This window comes from Barbus barbus (assembly GCF_936440315.1).
Source record: "Barbus barbus genome assembly, chromosome: 5".
NCBI classification, from domain to species: domain Eukaryota; kingdom Metazoa; phylum Chordata; class Actinopteri; order Cypriniformes; family Cyprinidae; genus Barbus; species Barbus barbus.
Genome location: NC_136733.1, coordinates 697,202 through 715,205, shown reverse-complemented (window position 1 = coordinate 715,205; position 18,004 = coordinate 697,202). Strand labels below are relative to the sequence as shown.

The 18,004-nt window shown below is 41.2% G+C and overlaps 1 protein-coding gene across 1 annotated transcript in view; it reads right to left on the bottom strand.

Moving 5' to 3' along the window:
* The window catches only part of LOC306870488 (netrin receptor DCC-like), a gene marked incomplete at both ends in the record, with an annotated part of 131,807 nt that overhangs the window by 18,642 nt on the left and 95,161 nt on the right, over positions 1-18,004 (bottom strand). The window contains 5 exons of the mRNA XM_079417801.1: positions 42-158; positions 245-468; positions 4,657-4,819; positions 5,770-5,835; positions 14,097-14,129. Of these exons, the coding sequence (XP_079273927.1) occupies positions 42-158; positions 245-468; positions 4,657-4,819; positions 5,770-5,835; positions 14,097-14,129 (603 nt within the window). The remainder of the gene's footprint in view (positions 1-41; positions 159-244; positions 469-4,656; positions 4,820-5,769; positions 5,836-14,096; positions 14,130-18,004) is intronic.

Below are 18,004 nucleotides of genomic sequence, written 5' to 3'. Positions count from 1 at the left end.
TGTTGTAAACAGGCGTTAAATGTTTGAATGCAGTGGCTCACGTGTGTTGCTGGGCTGAGAGTCCATGGGAATCATCATCTTGGTTCGCGTGGCCCGGCGGGCGGCTAACGATCGCTCTAACGTGGAAATGCTGCTGGAAGCCTCATCCCCGTCTGCACCTGAAGAGAACCACATGACCTTCAGCCACTGACACACACACACACACACACACACACGCTTGCGGTAGAATCAATGAACGCCTCACCTGAGTGGCTGCTCTTGCTGCCCATCTGGCTCTCTGATTGGCTGTGGCTGACTGGTGCCATGTCCTGGCAGCTCTGGATTGGAGACTCGCGGCCGGAGGGGGCAGAGCTCGAGGGCTTCTCGATGTTCTTCAGCTCCATCTCCTCATGGTGGATCCAGAGGTCAGGAGGTCGCAGGTCTTTCTGGCTGCCCTTCCGTTTCCCAGCGCTGTGTGTCGCACGTTTCCTACAGGAACACAGAGTTATATTATATTATATTAATGTTTTGTCAATGTAAATCTAGTGAATAAATATACATGGATCCATATCAGTGTGACTCATGTGATCTCTCTCTTTCTCTCTCTCTCTCTCTCTCTCTCTCTCACACACACACACACACACACACACACACACACACTAAGAGAGTAATAATATCACAGTTCTTATTTTGGAAACATAATGATGTTTTTTGTCTGCAGGGCTGCTGCTCTCAGACTGAACTGTTTTGAAGTGTGTGTGTGTGTGTGTGTGGCAGGTGCTAATGAGGTCTGAACTTGTGGCATCTCACCTTCACACAGACACAGTCTCAAACACTCTTATCTAGAACACACTTCAGCTGGTTAATATCATCTTTAGAGACACTGATGATGTCACACGCATGTCACTAATCTTTAGTGTAACTCATGCCTGTTAACTCTTTCCTCGCCACTGAAGGAATTTTCAGGCTTTTTGTGTTTTCACTGTTATGAAGTAGGGGGCGCTATTAAACATCTTCGGATAGAATACTGAATCTCCGGAAATCAAACCAGGGCAAAGAAGAAGCAGAAACAAGCGATAGTGTATGTAATCAGATGCATATGTAAATTAATGTGATCATCAAGTATTAAACAGCATATGAATCAAAACTTACTGAATGAAATGTTGTCAGGAAGTGGTTTATTACCGTGAAGCTTTTGAATTGTTCGTTCAAAAGATATGTTCGTTCATTCTCGTGAGTGTCTACATTCCACCGCAAGCGAACTGATCACAGACACAGAACAACAACACCCGGACTCTGTTTTAATCATTCTCGCGGACTTTAATAAAGCATATCTCTCTCGCGAACTGCCAAAATACAGACAGCATGTTACATGTCCCACCAGAGAGAGTAATGTATTGGATCACTGTTACACAGCAATAAAGGACGCATATCACTCTGTTCCACGAGCAGCTTTAGGACTCTCTGATCACTGTTTGGTTCATCTTATTCCGACCTACAGGCAGAAACTTATCTGAAGGCCTCCACTGGATCCTTACTGGACCCCCTGCAGTTTGCCTACAGAACAAACAGGTCTGTGGATGATGCTGTCAATATGGGACTGCACTTCATCCTGCAGCATCTGGACAGACCAGGGACTTGTGTGAGGATCCTGCTTGTAGACTTCAGCTCCGCTTTTAACACCATTATCACACCCACATATATACACCCTTCAGAATAAACTAACCCAGCTCTCCGTCCCAACCTCCGTCTGTCAGTGGATCAACAGCTTCCTGACAGACAGACAGCAGCTAGTGAAGCTGGGAAAATTCACATCCAGCACTCGTACCATCAGCACTGGAGCTCCTCAGGGCTGCGTTCTCTCCCCACTGCTCTTCTCCCTCTACACCAACGACTGCACATCTAAAGACCCCTCTGTCAAGCTCCTGAAGTTCGCAGATGACACCACACTGATCGGCCTCATCCAGGACGGTGACGAGTCTGCTTACAGACAGGAGGTTAAGGAGCTGGCTGTCTGGTGCAGTCTTAACAACCTGGAGCTTAACACGCTCAAAACTGTGGAGATGATCATGGACTTCAGGAGAGAACCCCCTGCTCTCCCCCCACTCACCATCATGAACAGCACCGTAACAACAGTGGAGTCATTCAGGTTCCTGGGCACCACAATTTCTCAGGACCTGAAGTGGGACAATCACATTGACTCTATTGTCAAAAAGGCCCAGCAGAGGTTGTACTTTCTTCGCCAGCTGAGGAAGTTCAACCTGCCACAGGACTTACTGAAACAGTTCTACTCCGCCATCATTGAATCCATCCTCTGCACCTCAATAACTGTCTGGTTCAGCTCAGCTACCAAATCTGACCTCAGAAGACTACGGAGGGTAGTCCGGACTGCTGAGCGAATCATTGGTACAACCCTCCCCACTCTCCAAGAACTGTACTTATCCAGAGTGAGCAAAAGGGCTGGTAAAATCACTCTGGACCCCTCACATCCAGCACACTCCCTCTTTGAACTGTTACTGTCTGGTCGACGCTACAGAGCTCTGAGCACCAGAACGACCAGACACAGGAACGGTTTCTTCTCTCAGGCAATCCATCTCATGAACACTTGACAATAAACACGGAACACACAACACTATTATACATTATTTATTCATCACACATACTTATTTTTTTATTTCAAATTTGCACATATCAGACCTGTACACACATAATTATATAATTATACAAAAACACAATTTTCTTGGCTTTTTGATCAAAATGTTACTTAAAAAAAAAAAATGAAACGTACCCACATTTAAGTGTTGATAAAAAAGTATGCATAAAACTAGAATATATTTATATATATATATTTAAGCAGAGGCATTGTATGCTCAGATATTAACACAAAATATTCTGGGGCCATGAAAGTTTTGTGAAAATGATCAAAAATGCGGGTGGTGGCTGGCAACTTTAAAAAAAAATGCAGGCAGGTAAAGAGACAAAACACTAACACATTATATTATATATTAGAGACGACTTTAATGGTGTGAACATTTCTTATCATGATTATAGTGGCCTAAATTATCACGGTTTTCAGCATTATCATGGTATTGGTAAAATGCTTCAAAACTGACACATAAAGTGTTTCAGCAAGTTTATAAATTTTATCATGATTTATCGTCAAACTGGTAATTGTTCCATTCCTATTATATATTAAGTTAAATTCATTAGCAGACACTTTTACAGCATTTAAAGTTATATTATATTAAATTATATTATATTTAGGGCTGTCAGTCGATACATTTTTTTAATCTAATTACATGATGTTTTGATTAATTAATCTAATTAATTGCAAAATAAATTTGACTGTGAAAATACCCCAAAAAGATTATTTAAAGCTATTTTTGTGTTACGTGAGAAAGTATCAATTAGACATTACAAATTGTAGCTTTAGAAATAAATATTTTATTTGATTCATGATAAAATGTATTACACAAACGTTTAGGCTACAACAGCCTAATGTAAACTATGGAACACAAAAGAAGATCATATGAGAAACATCTCAGTATTTTTTGTTCCTACAATGAAAGTAATTGGTAACTAAAACAGCTTTATTACCAACAGTCTTCAAAATATCTTATTTTATGTTCCACAAAAGAAAGTAAAAAAAATAAAAATAAATTATACTCTAAATAAGAAACTAAATCTGCCAGCAGGTGGTGGTAAGTCGTGGCCTAATGGTTAGAGAGTTGGACTCGTAATCCAAAGGTTGTGGGTTCGAGTCTCGGGCCGGCAGGGATTGTAGGTGGGGGGAGTGAATGTCCAGCGCTCTCTCCACCCTCAATACCACGACTGAGGTGCCCTTGAGCAAGACACCGAACCCCCAACTGCTCCCCGGGCGCTGCAGCATAAATGACTGCCCACTGCTCCGGGTGTGTGTTCACGGTGTGTGTGTGTTCACTGCTGTGTGCTCATTGGTTCACACGATTCATTCAAAATGCGGATTCATTCAGAATGCTCGGAGACGTGCAGCAATTCTATTATGGCTTTAAAGGTACATGTATGTTCTCTGCAAAATTGTGCATAATATTGTGTTTAAAATATTAGGCAATATCAACTTCTTATTTACTGAACTGTTATATAAAATCACATTTGCACTCGTGGTATTTGGACATGAACAGTGGTCTCGTCTGGCATTGCTCTCGTTGCTGGTGTGATATCGCTTATAGTTTGATATAAATATGAGACAAAAACTCATACAGGAGTATTTTACCCCAATATCTTCAATTTTATGGCATAACTGCATTGATGGAATATTTGTCATCTGTCAACTGTATGAAATGTAAGATGACAGGTCTGGGGGCGGGGCCAGTGCATTAACTGCGTTAAAATATTTTAATCGCGTTATTGTTTCATCACGAATGAATTAAATTACATTTACATTTACATTTATTCATTTAGCTGACGCTTTTATCCAAAGCGACTTACAATTGCTATATATGTCAGAGGTCGCACGCCTCTGGAGCAACTAGGGGTTAAGTGTCTTGCTCAGGGACACATTGGTGTCTCACAGTGGATTCGAACCCGGGTCTCTCACACCAAAGGCATGTGTCTTATCCACTGCGCCATCACCACCCCATCAAATTAACGCATTAAACTGACTAATTATATTATATTATATTATATCAACAAACTCACTTCCTCTGCTGGGCGGATGAGCGGCGGGTGCAGATCAGGGCGACGATCACCACCACCACCACAGTCACGGCTCCCACAGAAACAACGATGATCACCAGCAGGTTGCTGTTCTTCTGCGGCGTGACGCTGCCATGAGGCGGCCGCATCTGACCGATTGGAGGCTCTGAAATCAACAACACTGAGCTCGCAATGCACACCTCAACATTAGCACTCGTGTTTGTGTGTGTGTGTCAGTTTGGTCCCCTGTGTTCATCAGCATTTCAGATAAATTAGATATTTTGATTAAAATCAGTGCTGCTTCACCCACATCATGTTCAGTCACTTAAAGGCACGGTTCAATTTCATCATCATTTGCTCTCCCTCATGTCCCTCTAAACCTGTGTGAGTTCTTTCTTCTGTTGAGCACAAAAGAAGACATTTTGAAGAATATTTGTTACCTCCATAGTAATAAAATTTACTATGAAACTCACAAATGTTCTTCAAAATTTCCTCTTTTGTGTTCCACAGATTAAACTCAATGACATAAGGGTCAATGCAAATGTCAAGTTTATTTCTAGAGCACAATTTAAAACAACAGAGTTGACCAAAGTGCTTTACACTGATACAAGTATAACAACATTCAAGACAAGACAAACAATAAAAGAGATTATATTAATCTCTTCAATACATTAAAAGCCAAAGAAAACGCATAATGAAAGGTTATTCCACATTTGAGATGCAATAACAGAAAAAAGGTGATGATGACAGAATTTTCATTTTTGGGTGAACTGTGCCTTTAAAACACAAGCCATGAGTGCCAGTGGATGATAACTGCTGACTTCTACATGTCTGAATTGATCATGTTTATTGATGATCTCTAATCATCATGTTGCTTGGCAACTATAATCAGTCCACAGGGGAATGAGCTTAAGAATTCAAATGAGGAATTAATTTGAGTTTACTGTGATTATGACTGTTAAAAGGGTAATTATTTCACTGTTTATTTTACGCTTTATTGCATTCGCAAATGAATATTTTACACCGCCTTGGTCACACACATTCACACATACACATTTAATATCATGTGCTTACAGTAACAGCTGTGATATTCTGCTCATATAAGATCATTCTCACCATTCAGGCTGCTCATGTCAATCGGGTTATTGTCAGAAGGCCAGTAACTGCTGTCTCCATGACGACCTGAGAAAAGAGAGAGAAAAACACTGAGGTCAGAGTGACACACACACATACACACAAAGTGTGCTTTTAAAGCTGTTACTAGGGCGGTACATTTTTGAAAGGTACCAATTTGTACCAATATACTACATGTACTAATATGTATGTACTTTAGGCACTAATATGTGTCTTTAAGGTACTAAAAACGAGGGCTGTGCAAATAATCGAATGCGATGATCATGCGCATCTCGTCAGTAAAGCCGGTTCTGTCTCCATCTCCATCACCTGCTTTCAGATGGAGCAGCATTTACTCCAAAGCACATCAAATGGTCACTGGGGCTCCTCAGGGATCAGTTCTTGGACCCCTCCTCTTCTCCATATACACTACATTACTGGGTCTCATCATACCTACCACTGCTAATGCTGATGACACACAGCTCTATCTCTCATTTCAACCAAATTATCATTTCAAATGCCTCTTAAACACGGTAAAACTACAGTTATTTTGCAACATTGTAAAAAGTGATGCTCTTCCTCAGTGTTTTTGTCATTTTCCAGCACAAATGTCTAACGATTCTTAAATCAAAATACATTTACTGGGGATAAAAAAATGATATTAAGATATTAAGACTTATTTTCTGGGAAATGTATTAAAATAAAATGAGTTAAAGATTTAAATAAAAAACAAATATTTAAAAGTGAGGTCAGATATTTTTCAAATTTTTTTCTTGTTTTAAGTGTAAAGTCACTTAATTTTGATACGTTTTGAAAACAAGAACAAATATCTGATGTTATTTTGCTTCTCAAATAAATGTATCTTGATTTAAGGATGTTTGCATGAGAAGTAAAATGACTAAACCAGGTTTCTACAGCCAGTACTTCCTAGTTCCAAAGAAGGATGGAGAGTTGCGTCCAATTTTAGATCTGAGGCATCTGAACCGCTCAGTCAGCAGACTGAAGTTCAAGATGCTCACACTCAGGCAGGTCGCGTCTCAAATCAAGTCCGAGGACTGGTTTGTTGTGATCGATCTAAAAGACGCATACTTCCAAGTCTCCATTCTTCCCTCTCACAGAAGGTTCCTGAGGTTTGCTTTCGGGGGCGAGGCTTACCAGTATCGGGTACTTTCCTTCGGCCTAGCACTCTCACCCCGCACTTTCATGAAGTGTGTGGACGCCGCGTTAGCTCCGTTGAGGCTGCGGGGCGTCCACATACTCTATTACATCAACGATTGGTTGATTCTTGCTCAGTCAGAGCGGAGGGCGGCTCAGCATCGAGATGCTGTTCTCGCCCACATGAAAGTGTTGGGGTTAAGACTGAACGCCGAGAAAAGTGTTCTTTCGCCAGTACAGAGAACCACTTATCTTGGTGTGGTGTGGGATTCGACCACGATGCAGGCACGTATGTCTCCTGTTCGGATCGAGTCGATCCTCACAGAAGTCGGGAGAGTGAGAGAAGGCCAGCGACGGACGCATCCCTCACCGGTTGGGGAGCGGTCATGAGTGGCCACCCTGCCCACGGTCGGTGGAGAGGTCAACATCTCGCCTGGCACATCAACAGGCTCGAGATGTTGGCCGTGTTTCAGGCTCTGAAACACTTTCTCCCAGACCTGAGAGGTCACCATTTGTTAGTTCGCACCGACAACACATCGGTGGTCTCCTACATCAACCACCAAGGAGGTCTGCGGTCGCGCCCCCTGTACAGGTTGGCACACCAGATGTGTGGGCCCAAGGCAAGCTCCTCTCGCTGAGAGCTGTTTATATCCCTGGGCATCTCAACGTGGGAGCAGAGGCAGGGTGTATTATCCGGGGAATGGATGCTTCATACTGAGGTGGTGAAGCAGATTTGGAGGGTGTTTGGCCAGGCTCAGGTGGACCTCTTTGCTACTCAGGAGACAGCGCAATGTCCCCTCTGGTACTCTCTACGTCCTCCAGCTCCCCTGGGGCCATGGTATAGACGTGGCCGAGGCTGCGTCTGTACGCCTTTCCCCCGATCGCTCTGCTCCCGGAGTTCTGGAGAGAGTGCGCCGGGATGGACACCGGCTGCTATTAGTAGCCCCATTCTGGCCAGGCCGAGTATGGTTCTCGGACCTGATTTTCCTCCTCGACGGCTCCCCATGGGAGATTCCAGTCAGGAGGGATCTCCTCTCAGTCAGCAGACTGAAGTTCAAGATGCTCACACTCAGGCAGGTCGCGTCTCAAATCAAGTCCGAGGACTGGTTTGTTGTGATCGATCTAAAAGACGCATACTTCCAAGTCTCCATTCTTCCCTCTCACAGGAGGTTCCTGAGGTTTGCTTTCGGGGGCGAGGCTTACCAGTATCGGGTACTTTCCTTCGGCCTAGCACTCTCACCCCGCACTTTCATGAAGTGTGTGGACGCCGCGTTAGCTCCGTTGAGGCTGCGGGGCGTCCACATACTCTATTACATCAACGATTGGTTGATTCTTGCTCAGTCAGAGCGGAGGGCGGCTCAGCATCGAGATGCTGTTCTCGCCCACATGAAAGTGTTGGGGTTAAGACTGAACGCCGAGAAAAGTGTTCTTTCGCCAGTACAGAGAACCACTTATCTTGGCGTGGTGTGGGATTCGACCACGATGCAGGCACGTATGTCTCCTGTTCGGATCGAGTCGATCCTCACAGAAGTCGGGAGAGTGAGAGAAGGCCAGCGACGGACGCATCCCTCACCGGTTGGGGAGCGGTCATGAGTGGCCACCCTGCCCACGGTCGGTGGAGAGGTCAACATCTCGCCTGGCACATCAACAGGCTCGAGATGTTGGCCGTGTTTCAGGCTCTGAAACACTTTCTCCCAGACCTGAGAGGTCACCATTTGTTAGTTCGCACCGACAACACATCGGTGGTCTCCTACATCAACCACCAAGGAGGTCTGCGGTCGCGCCCCCTGTACAGGTTGGCACACCAGATGTGTGGGCCCAAGGCAAGCTCCTCTCGCTGAGAGCTGTTTATATCCCTGGGCATCTCAACGTGGGAGCAGAGGCAGGGTGTATTATCCGGGGAATGGATGCTTCATACTGAGGTGGTGAAGCAGATTTGGAGGGTGTTTGGCCAGGCTCAGGTGGACCTCTTTGCTACTCAGGAGACAGCGCAATGTCCCCTCTGGTACTCTCTACGTCCTCCAGCTCCCCTGGGGCCATGGTATAGACGTGGCCGAGGCTGCGTCTGTACGCCTTTCCCCCGATCGCTCTGCTCCCGGAGTTCTGGAGAGAGTGCGCCGGGACGGACACCGGCTGCTATTAGTAGCCCCATTCTGGCCAGGCCGAGTATGGTTCTCGGACCTGATTTTCCTCCTCGACGGCTCCCCATGGGAGATTCCAGTCAGGAGGGATCTCCTCTCACAGGCAGGAGGCACCCTTGTGCACCCCTGCCCGGAGTTATGGAAGCTGTGGGTGTGGCCCCTGAGGGGGCACAGCTCATAGCTTCCGGTCTCTCAATCGAGGTTGTTGAGACCATTCTCCAGTCCAGAGCTCCCTCTACGAGGAAACTGTACGCCCTGAAGTGGAGACTCTTCACTTCATGGTGCAGAGATCACCAGCTCGACTTAGTTAACTGCCCAGAAGGTACAGTGCTGGAGTTTCTGCAGGCTCGACTCTCCGCAGGGTTAGCCCACTCCACCTTGAAGGTCTATGTAGCGGCAATTTCTGCTTACCACACCCCTCTTGCTGGATTGACAGTGGGCGCACAACCCCTAGTTACACGTTTCCTCCGTGGTGCACTGAGGCTAAGGCCTCCGGTACAGTCCCGGGTCCCACCTTGGGACTTGGCTGTGGTGTTGAACGCTCTCAGATCGCCATCTCACTCTGAAGACCGTGTTTCTTCTGGCGATGGCATCTCTGAAGAGAGTGGGGGACCTGCAGGCCTTTTCTGTGGCCCCTACCCATTTGGACTTTGCGCCTGGTATGGCCAAAGCCTTTCTATAACCTCGTGCAGGGTATGTCCCCGAGGTTCCTTCTGTCACACCACAGCCTGTCGTACTGCAGGCCCTTAGTCCTCCTCCCTTTCGGAACCTGACCAGCTAAAGCTAAATCGTATGTGTCCAGTGCGAGCACTGGACGCATACGTCCACAGAGCTGCCATGTGGAGAAGGACGGACCAGTGGCTAGTTTGCTACGGTCCTCCTAAGAGAGGTCTGCCTGCTTCCAACCAGACCCTCGGTCGGTGGATTGTGGACGCCATCCAGATGGCATACGAGACTTCTGACCTCCCCTCGCCCTTGGGAGTCAGGGCTCATTCCACTAGGAGTGTGGCGGCCTCCAAGGCCTTTCTCGCAGGTGTCCCCATTCAGGACATCTGCAACGCTGCGGGTTGGTCCACGCCTCTGACCTTTGTCAGATTTTATGGCCTGGACATGCGAGCCACTCCAGGCTCTTCCATTCTCTTGCCCTAGCTGTGCTCCTTTGGATACACACAGGGCAGGGGAAGTCTGGTGCCGTGGGTATCTCATTCCCCAAAGCGTCGTCAACGCAGCTCGAGTTCCTGAAGAGGAATGTCTTAGTAACCCCAGTTCCTCGAGGGAACGAGACGCTGCGTCACGGGGCCACAGTCTAATTTGTCAAAAACATGAGTTAAGACTTTTTTCAAGGATTGCAAAAACCCTGCTTAAGATAAGTCTTGTTTTCTGAAAAATTTATCACTTATGCTTACACTTAAAACAAGAACCAAATATCTGTCAATGGAGTCAGAAAAATCTCTTTAATATAAAGGGAAAATAAGATATTTTAAACATTGATAAACAGTTTTTCTCTTGTTTTAAGCATAAAGTCATGATGTTAAGATGTTTAGATAAAACCAGACAGAAATACTGAGGAAGAGCAGTGAAGCTGATCTCTGCTCGCTCTGAAAGTGATTCTGCAGGCTCGTCTTCTCTATAATTTCACCAAACTCTTCAGATATAATGAGGTCCCCAAATACGTGAGGACAATCATGGGAAGGTTTCTAGTGTGTGTTGAAGAGCTCCAGTCATTCCCAGTGAAGGTGAGCTGGGTTTCAGTGTAATAAACCGAGGATAAGGCTCTGGAGGAGAATTTGGAGTGTTTGGAGTTTGTTTTCAGTGCTGATGATCTTCAGACTCCAGTGTGTGTGTTTGGTAAGTGGAGCAGGACCCGAGGAACCTGACAAACATCAGTCTCACAGCTCTGATGAAGTTTATTGTGATTTATGAGCGCAGGAATACACACACACACACACACACACACCTTCATTTGCCTTAATTGACTGTGCGTGTTGAGGAGAAACAGTAAAGCTCACTGCACTATTCAGATAAAAATAACTCCAGTTTCGTTTCACGCCCAAGTGAAATGTTGTCTTCTGTTTCTATGCTCCCAGACAAAACTCTTGACTGTCTGTCAAAGATCTGATGTGATGAAGATCACAAACTCTGCTCCTCCTGTCTGGAGCTCATAAACACGAGTGTTTCTTGCTGGACTGAAATGAACCTGAACACGAGAAGATCAGACGAGATTCCTGCCTTCATTCTGTGTATAAACATGAGTAGAGATGTATGACATCTCTTTTATTTTTTCAAATTCAGTTCTCTTTTCTGTTTAAACTGGTTTTGGATGCTGCTTTTTCTGTTGTAATTTTTCTGGATTTTGTTTAATTTGATCAAAAAGTCTAATTACTTGAAATCATAAAGCAAACTATTTAACAACGATTTATTCCAAATTTAACTTTTTTTAGAGTCGTATGAAATAATTTTTATTAATCAAAAAGTACATCTATAATGAAATCAAGAAAAGTATATTAATTGAATTAATTATTTTTGAACAATTTAATAATTATTGCTTTTTTGATTAAATGTTTTATTTTATGAAATGTTATTTATTTATTTTATTTTTCATAGAAAGTTAGTGCTGTCTGTTTTATTTTATAAATATAAATGCCTCATTCATTCATTCATTTTATTTTTTTCTGGATTTATTTAAATGCCTCATTCATTCATTTAGAGCAAATTATCTAAATTTTATTACAGTATTAATAAAATTTATTATCAAAAATGTTTGGAATCAAATAAAGGCATAAAATATTAACAATTTAATTAATCTTTAAAATTTTATTAAATAAAAAGTTAACAATTATTTTATTATTCTGGCAAATAATTTGTGATATCCCTTAAATATAAATTATTATTATTATTATTACTATTATTTTTGTGTCGCTATTATTTCTTATAGTTATTCCAGACTTTTATATTGACATGTTGTTGTAAAAACCTTTTTTTTGTGTGAATCTGATAATAGTTTTCATATTTTTTTTGACATTCTGCATTATAATATAAATTCAATTTTTATGACTGTATTCTGGGATTCCATCCGTGTTCGCAGAAACCATACAAAAGTCAACTGGACAAACACAGCCAATCACACCGATCACATATTGAGAACATTAAGCTAATTGTCAAATAAAATACTGTGTTTATTCACACATATTGTGTTTGCCGACACATTTCTGTCTTTTTCTGAACGTTTCTCTCTGGATGTCAATTAAAAGTATCTGAGGAGTTCCTGCTGCTGCGCGTCTTAATTAACGCCGGGAATCAAAGGAAGGAACTCTCATTAAAGATGGTGCTGACAGTGACCCTCTGTCTGTCTCTCCTCACCGCCGTTATCAGCCCACTATTCCTAACACAACACAGCACTCAAAGACTGTTAACAAACCCCTTTACAATTCAGTCCATTCAGATGGAGAATTATCAGCAGCGGACCAGAGACCAGACACTCTGAAGACAATTCGTAGAGGGGAATTTGTTTAAAGGAAGACGAAAGATGGAGATTAGAGCTGGGAGTTTGGCAAGGAAGCAATTATTCGTGCTCCTTGACTTTAAAACATACACTCTCTCTCTCTCTCTCTCTCTCTCTCTCTCTCTCACACACACACACACACACACACACAAACACTTTAATTTGGGGTTTACGGGGACTCTCCATAGGTGTAATGGTTTTTATACTGTACAAATTGTATTTTCTATCGCCCTACACCAACCCTACACCTAGACCTACCCTTTACAGGAAACTACTGGCAATTTTTGAATTTCATAAAACACCGTTTTGTATGTTTTTTAAGACTTTTGTTTTACGGGACACAGGAAGTGTCCTCATAAACCATATATACCAGTACACACACACACACACACACGTCTGGTTAGCTATCGTTGTAGGGACTCTCCATAGGCATAATGCTTTTTATACTGTACAAATCATATTTTCTATCGCCCTACACCAACCCTACACCTAAACCTACCCCTTACAGGAAACTACAGGCATTTAAACTTTCTCATAAACCATACAGAATGAGTTTTTTTTTTAAAAGTTTTTGTACCCATGGGGACCTCAATTTAGATCCCCAACGTGAAACAAGTCCCCATGAGTCTGTGTGTATGCAGGTTTAAGTCCCCACCAGGATATAAAAAAAACCTGTACACACTCACACACACACACACACAGTTTTGTTTCTTCATCAGGTTTGTAGAAATGTGTCTCTGCATCAGTGTCTCAGCAATGGATGCTCTGCAGTGAATGGGTGCCGTCAGAATGAGAGTCCAAACATCTGATAAAAACACCACAATAATCCACACCACTCCAGTCCATCAATTAACATCTGGAGAAGACAAAAGATGAAACTAATCCAGCATTAAGACGTTTTTAACTCAAATCTGAGTCCATAATCCATAATAACGCTTCCTTCAGTGAAAAAGTGTTCTGGTCTGAATCAGGAGAGAAATCTGCAAAGATAAAGCAGCTTTTACATGCTAAAACAGCTCAAATATGTGGCTGGATTTTGATGAGAGATGACAGGAGATGCACTTTATCACTGGAGGAAGCGTTATTATGGATTCATATTTTAGTTAAAAACGTCTTAATGCTGAATGTGTTTCATCTTTTGTCTTCTCCAGATGTTAACTGATGGACTGGAGTGGTGTGGATTATTGTGATGTTTTTATCAGCTGTTTGGACTCTCATTCTGACGGCACCCATTCACTGCAGAGCATCCATTGCTGAGACACTGATGCAGAGACACATTTCTACAAACCTGATGAAGAAACAAACTCATCCTGATCTTGGACGGCCTAAACGTGAACACATTTTCAGCACATGTTAATTTTTTATTAATTATTCTTTAAATAAAAATAAATTCAATACTTGGGTACTCTATATATTTGTCGCCACTCTACATAATTCATCTGGATCATTTTAGCATTTAAAGATTTTCATATCATGAGAAACAAATTAACAAATGAGGAGCAAATGGACTTATCACGTGATCATCTGCTTACCTTGATCATTGGCCATCTTATCCGGATGCTCAACTATAAGAAAGAAAAAGAGAGAGATGCATCATTATGATACACTTAGTAAAGTACTAGTGATGATTAACACTTATTATGTGTTAATTACGTTAATAACACTTATTATGGCCTAAACACAATTATGTATGTAAATGAACACCCTGAATGATACAGAGCAATAAAATGACATATTCCATGCATATCACTCTGTCCCACGGGCAGCTTTGGGGCTCTCTGATCACTGTTTGGTTCATCTCATACCAACCTACAGGCAGAAATTGAAATCAGCTAAACCTGTATTAAGAATTGTTTAAAGATGGAGTAATGAAATAGAGCGGGATTTAAAAGCCTGTTTCAACCTCACTGATTTGAGTGTTTTTGAAGCTGCTGACAACGATCTGGATGAGCTCACGGAGACTGTAAGTTCATATATCAGTTTCTGCGAGGATATATGCATCCCTACCAGGACTTATTTAGCATTCAAAAATGATAAGCCATGGTTTACAGCAAAACTCAGACATCTTCATCTTCATTAGGCCAAAGAGGATGCAAAGAAATCCAAAATTACAGGACTAAATGACTACAGAACTGTGGCTCTAACGTCTGTCCTCATGAAGTCATTTGAAAAACTGGTTCTGGCTTAAGGTCATTGCACACTGAGTCCGAAATTTTCGCATGAGTTTTTCAGTTTTTTTCGTATTCCCCATCCTTTCCTATCAAAATGCATGCTACGGATGCGAAAACGCAGAAAATCAAACCTGATCCAAATTTTTTTTTGACGGACGGAAGTTTTGGAGGCAGTGTGCAAATGTGATTGACACAACGTTAGGTCGTATTTATTTTTTAACATGCAAAAATTTCGGACTCAGTGTGCAGTGACCTTTACAGAGGCGTCATACCCATTCAAAGTGATTTTTGAGCCAAGTGGATTTTGAATGCAGCTTCCAAAAGACAAAAAATAGCCAATTACTATTTTCTATATTTAATACAATCACATCGGCGTGATTAAATCGTTCATCGCATTATATCATCAGCTGCTAAATTAAAATCTGTGTTCACTGGCTGGCGCTGAGCCAGAGACAGATGCGTTTATATAGCGCTGTGCATTACAACCAATCACACAAGATTCTGTTGAGCTTATGAATGCAATGACCAATCAGAGGCGTTCAGAAGAGTCATCGCTAAAATTCCAGTGTTTTCTTCACTTGCTCGCTGACTGAATACCTCTTTCTGGCGAATTCTCTCGTCAGAAACAACAAAGTGCAAATGTCTGTACGAATCTGTAAGTAAGATATTAATTTCATAGTGTAAACAGCTTCAGTGATTGTAATGGGAGTTTTTGAGAGTGCTTTAACGCTAGACGGTCAGTAAAAATGTTCATTGATAATGTAAATGTTCTTTGCTCTCTTTCTGCAGCTACAATGAAAGTGTTATGCTTAGTAACCTAACTTACAATGTTTTTATTCACAAAGTCAGTCGTATTAAAATATGCACGACACCCATATCTGTTAATTAAGTAAACAGAGAGGTTTTTGATTATTAGGTTACTTTGACCATACTAGATCAACTAACATAATCTATAAAGGTGAGAATCAAGATATTTCATGATATAGTTTATGCATTTGGGAATATTTCGAATAAAAAGGAAAAAATAAATAAAACATAAGTGCTGTTGTGGCTGCTGTGTGTCACATGACGACCCTCCCAACTCGTGCTCCCTCAAAAATAATGAGTACATGACGCCCCCTGCTGGCTTATCTGAGGGACATCACTGGACCCTTATTGGACCCCCTGCAGTTTTCTTACCGAGCAAACAAGTCTGTGGATGATGCAGTCAACATGGGACTGTATTACATCTTGCAGCATCTGGACAAATCAGGGACTCATGTTAGGATCCTGTTTGTGGACTTCAGTTCGGCCTTCAACACCATCATCCCTACACTCCTCCAGACCAAAATAACTCAGCTCTCCGTCCCAACCTCTGTCTGTCAGTGGATCACCAGCTTTCTCACCAGACAGATAGGCAGCAGCTAGTGAGTCTGGGGAAATCCACATCAAACAGCCGCTCCACCAACACTGGTGCCCCTCAGGGTTCTGTCCTCTCCCCACTGCTCTTCTCCCTGTACACCAACGACTGCACCTCTAAAGACCCCTCTGTCAAGTTCCTTAAGTTGGTGTTAAGATGTAACGTTAATATACATCCAGCCTGTTACTTATGTTTTAATCCATTACCATGTTCAAAACAGTTTTTCTGTAATCAAATTCTATAAAAAGAGTCTGATCTACCATGACACATAAGGAAATTGCCTGTGACACATATTACAAAACCATACAAATAAAGTATTTCTTTATGACATACATCGGGGTATTCAATTAAAGTTCCAAGAGGTGCGGCCTCTATATTTTCTTCCAAGCAGAAGTCCAGACAAAAAATAAAATAAATAAAAAAATATATTATATTTTTACATGTATTGTATTAATACATTTAGATACATGCGAGGCCATGAGACAGAAAAAACCTTCTATTTATTTGTTACCACCTACATTCTAGTACATACCTGGATCTCACTCTATTCTACTCCTGTTCTATCATCTATGGCACAACTGTACAATCTATTTAATTTTTTCAATGTATTTTTTCAATTTTTGCCTATTTATATTTACATATGTGTGTATTTGTGTGTGTGCACATCTTGTTCCTGCAGGTCAAAGGTCACAGCAGCAGCTGTTGAGTGTGATAGTGAACATGTGTGAGTGTCTGACCCACGAGAGCCTCAAACAGCTGTAATGATGAAGATTCACCACGAGTCTGTGACCCTTCACACAAACCAACGCATCATAATTAACACCAAACGCCTCATGCTGCCATGAAGAGTTACTAATGAACCCACATAAAGATTTTATTATGAAACGTCATAAACAAAACAAGCAGTGCTTCAATTTAAATTTATTTATGTTATTTGCTAAGGCAACATTTCTAATTTCTTTTAGTTGGAGTTTTCCAACTTATTTTATATTTTATTTTGAATTAGCTTTTATTTTTAGCTTTTTATTTTAGCTAAATTTTTTAGTAATTTTGTTATGTGCTTTTGTCATATTTTATTAGTTATTGTTCATTTTAAATATTACTATTTTGTTTTAATTTGTTTTTATTTCAGTTTTAATTTCAATTTTAGTTTGTATTAATGTCTGGTTAATAATTTTAATGCTTCAAATTAAATGTATTCCCTTTTGTTTCCAAGGAAACATTTCTAATTATTATTTTTTATGTAATATTTATATTTAATTTTGAATGAGTTTTTATTTTTGTACATTTTCACGTTTTGATTTATTTATTTCTGTAATTTCGCATTGTGATTTTGACATTTTTAAATAATATTATTTAGGTTTGTTTTTATTTCAGTTTTAATTCTGGTTTTAGTTCAATTTTAGTATGGAGGGCCAAATTACTCAAAATTCAATAATTCAATAAATGTTGAAATATATAAATAAATCGTTAAATACATAAAGAAATAATTAAATACATAAATAAATCGTTAAATACATAATGAAATAATTAAATACATAAATGTAGAAATAAATGCAGAAATTAATTAATTTATTGATGTATTTATTCATTCATTCATTTATTATTTATTCATTAATTTCTTCATTTATTTATTTACTTTTTCATTCGTTCATTTATTTATTTCCTCCCTCTGCATTTCATTTTCAGGGTTACGGTTGTCGGCACGTCACTCAGTGGGCAGCGTCACCTTTCAAACTCGATTTCTTTGGTCTTTCTAATTTAGGCGTCTTTTTCTTGTTTTTTGCATCACAAGCTATGGCTGAGTATGGTACAGTAATGTTTTTATTTCAGTTTTAGTTTTTATAAATTTACAGTTATAATTTTTGCA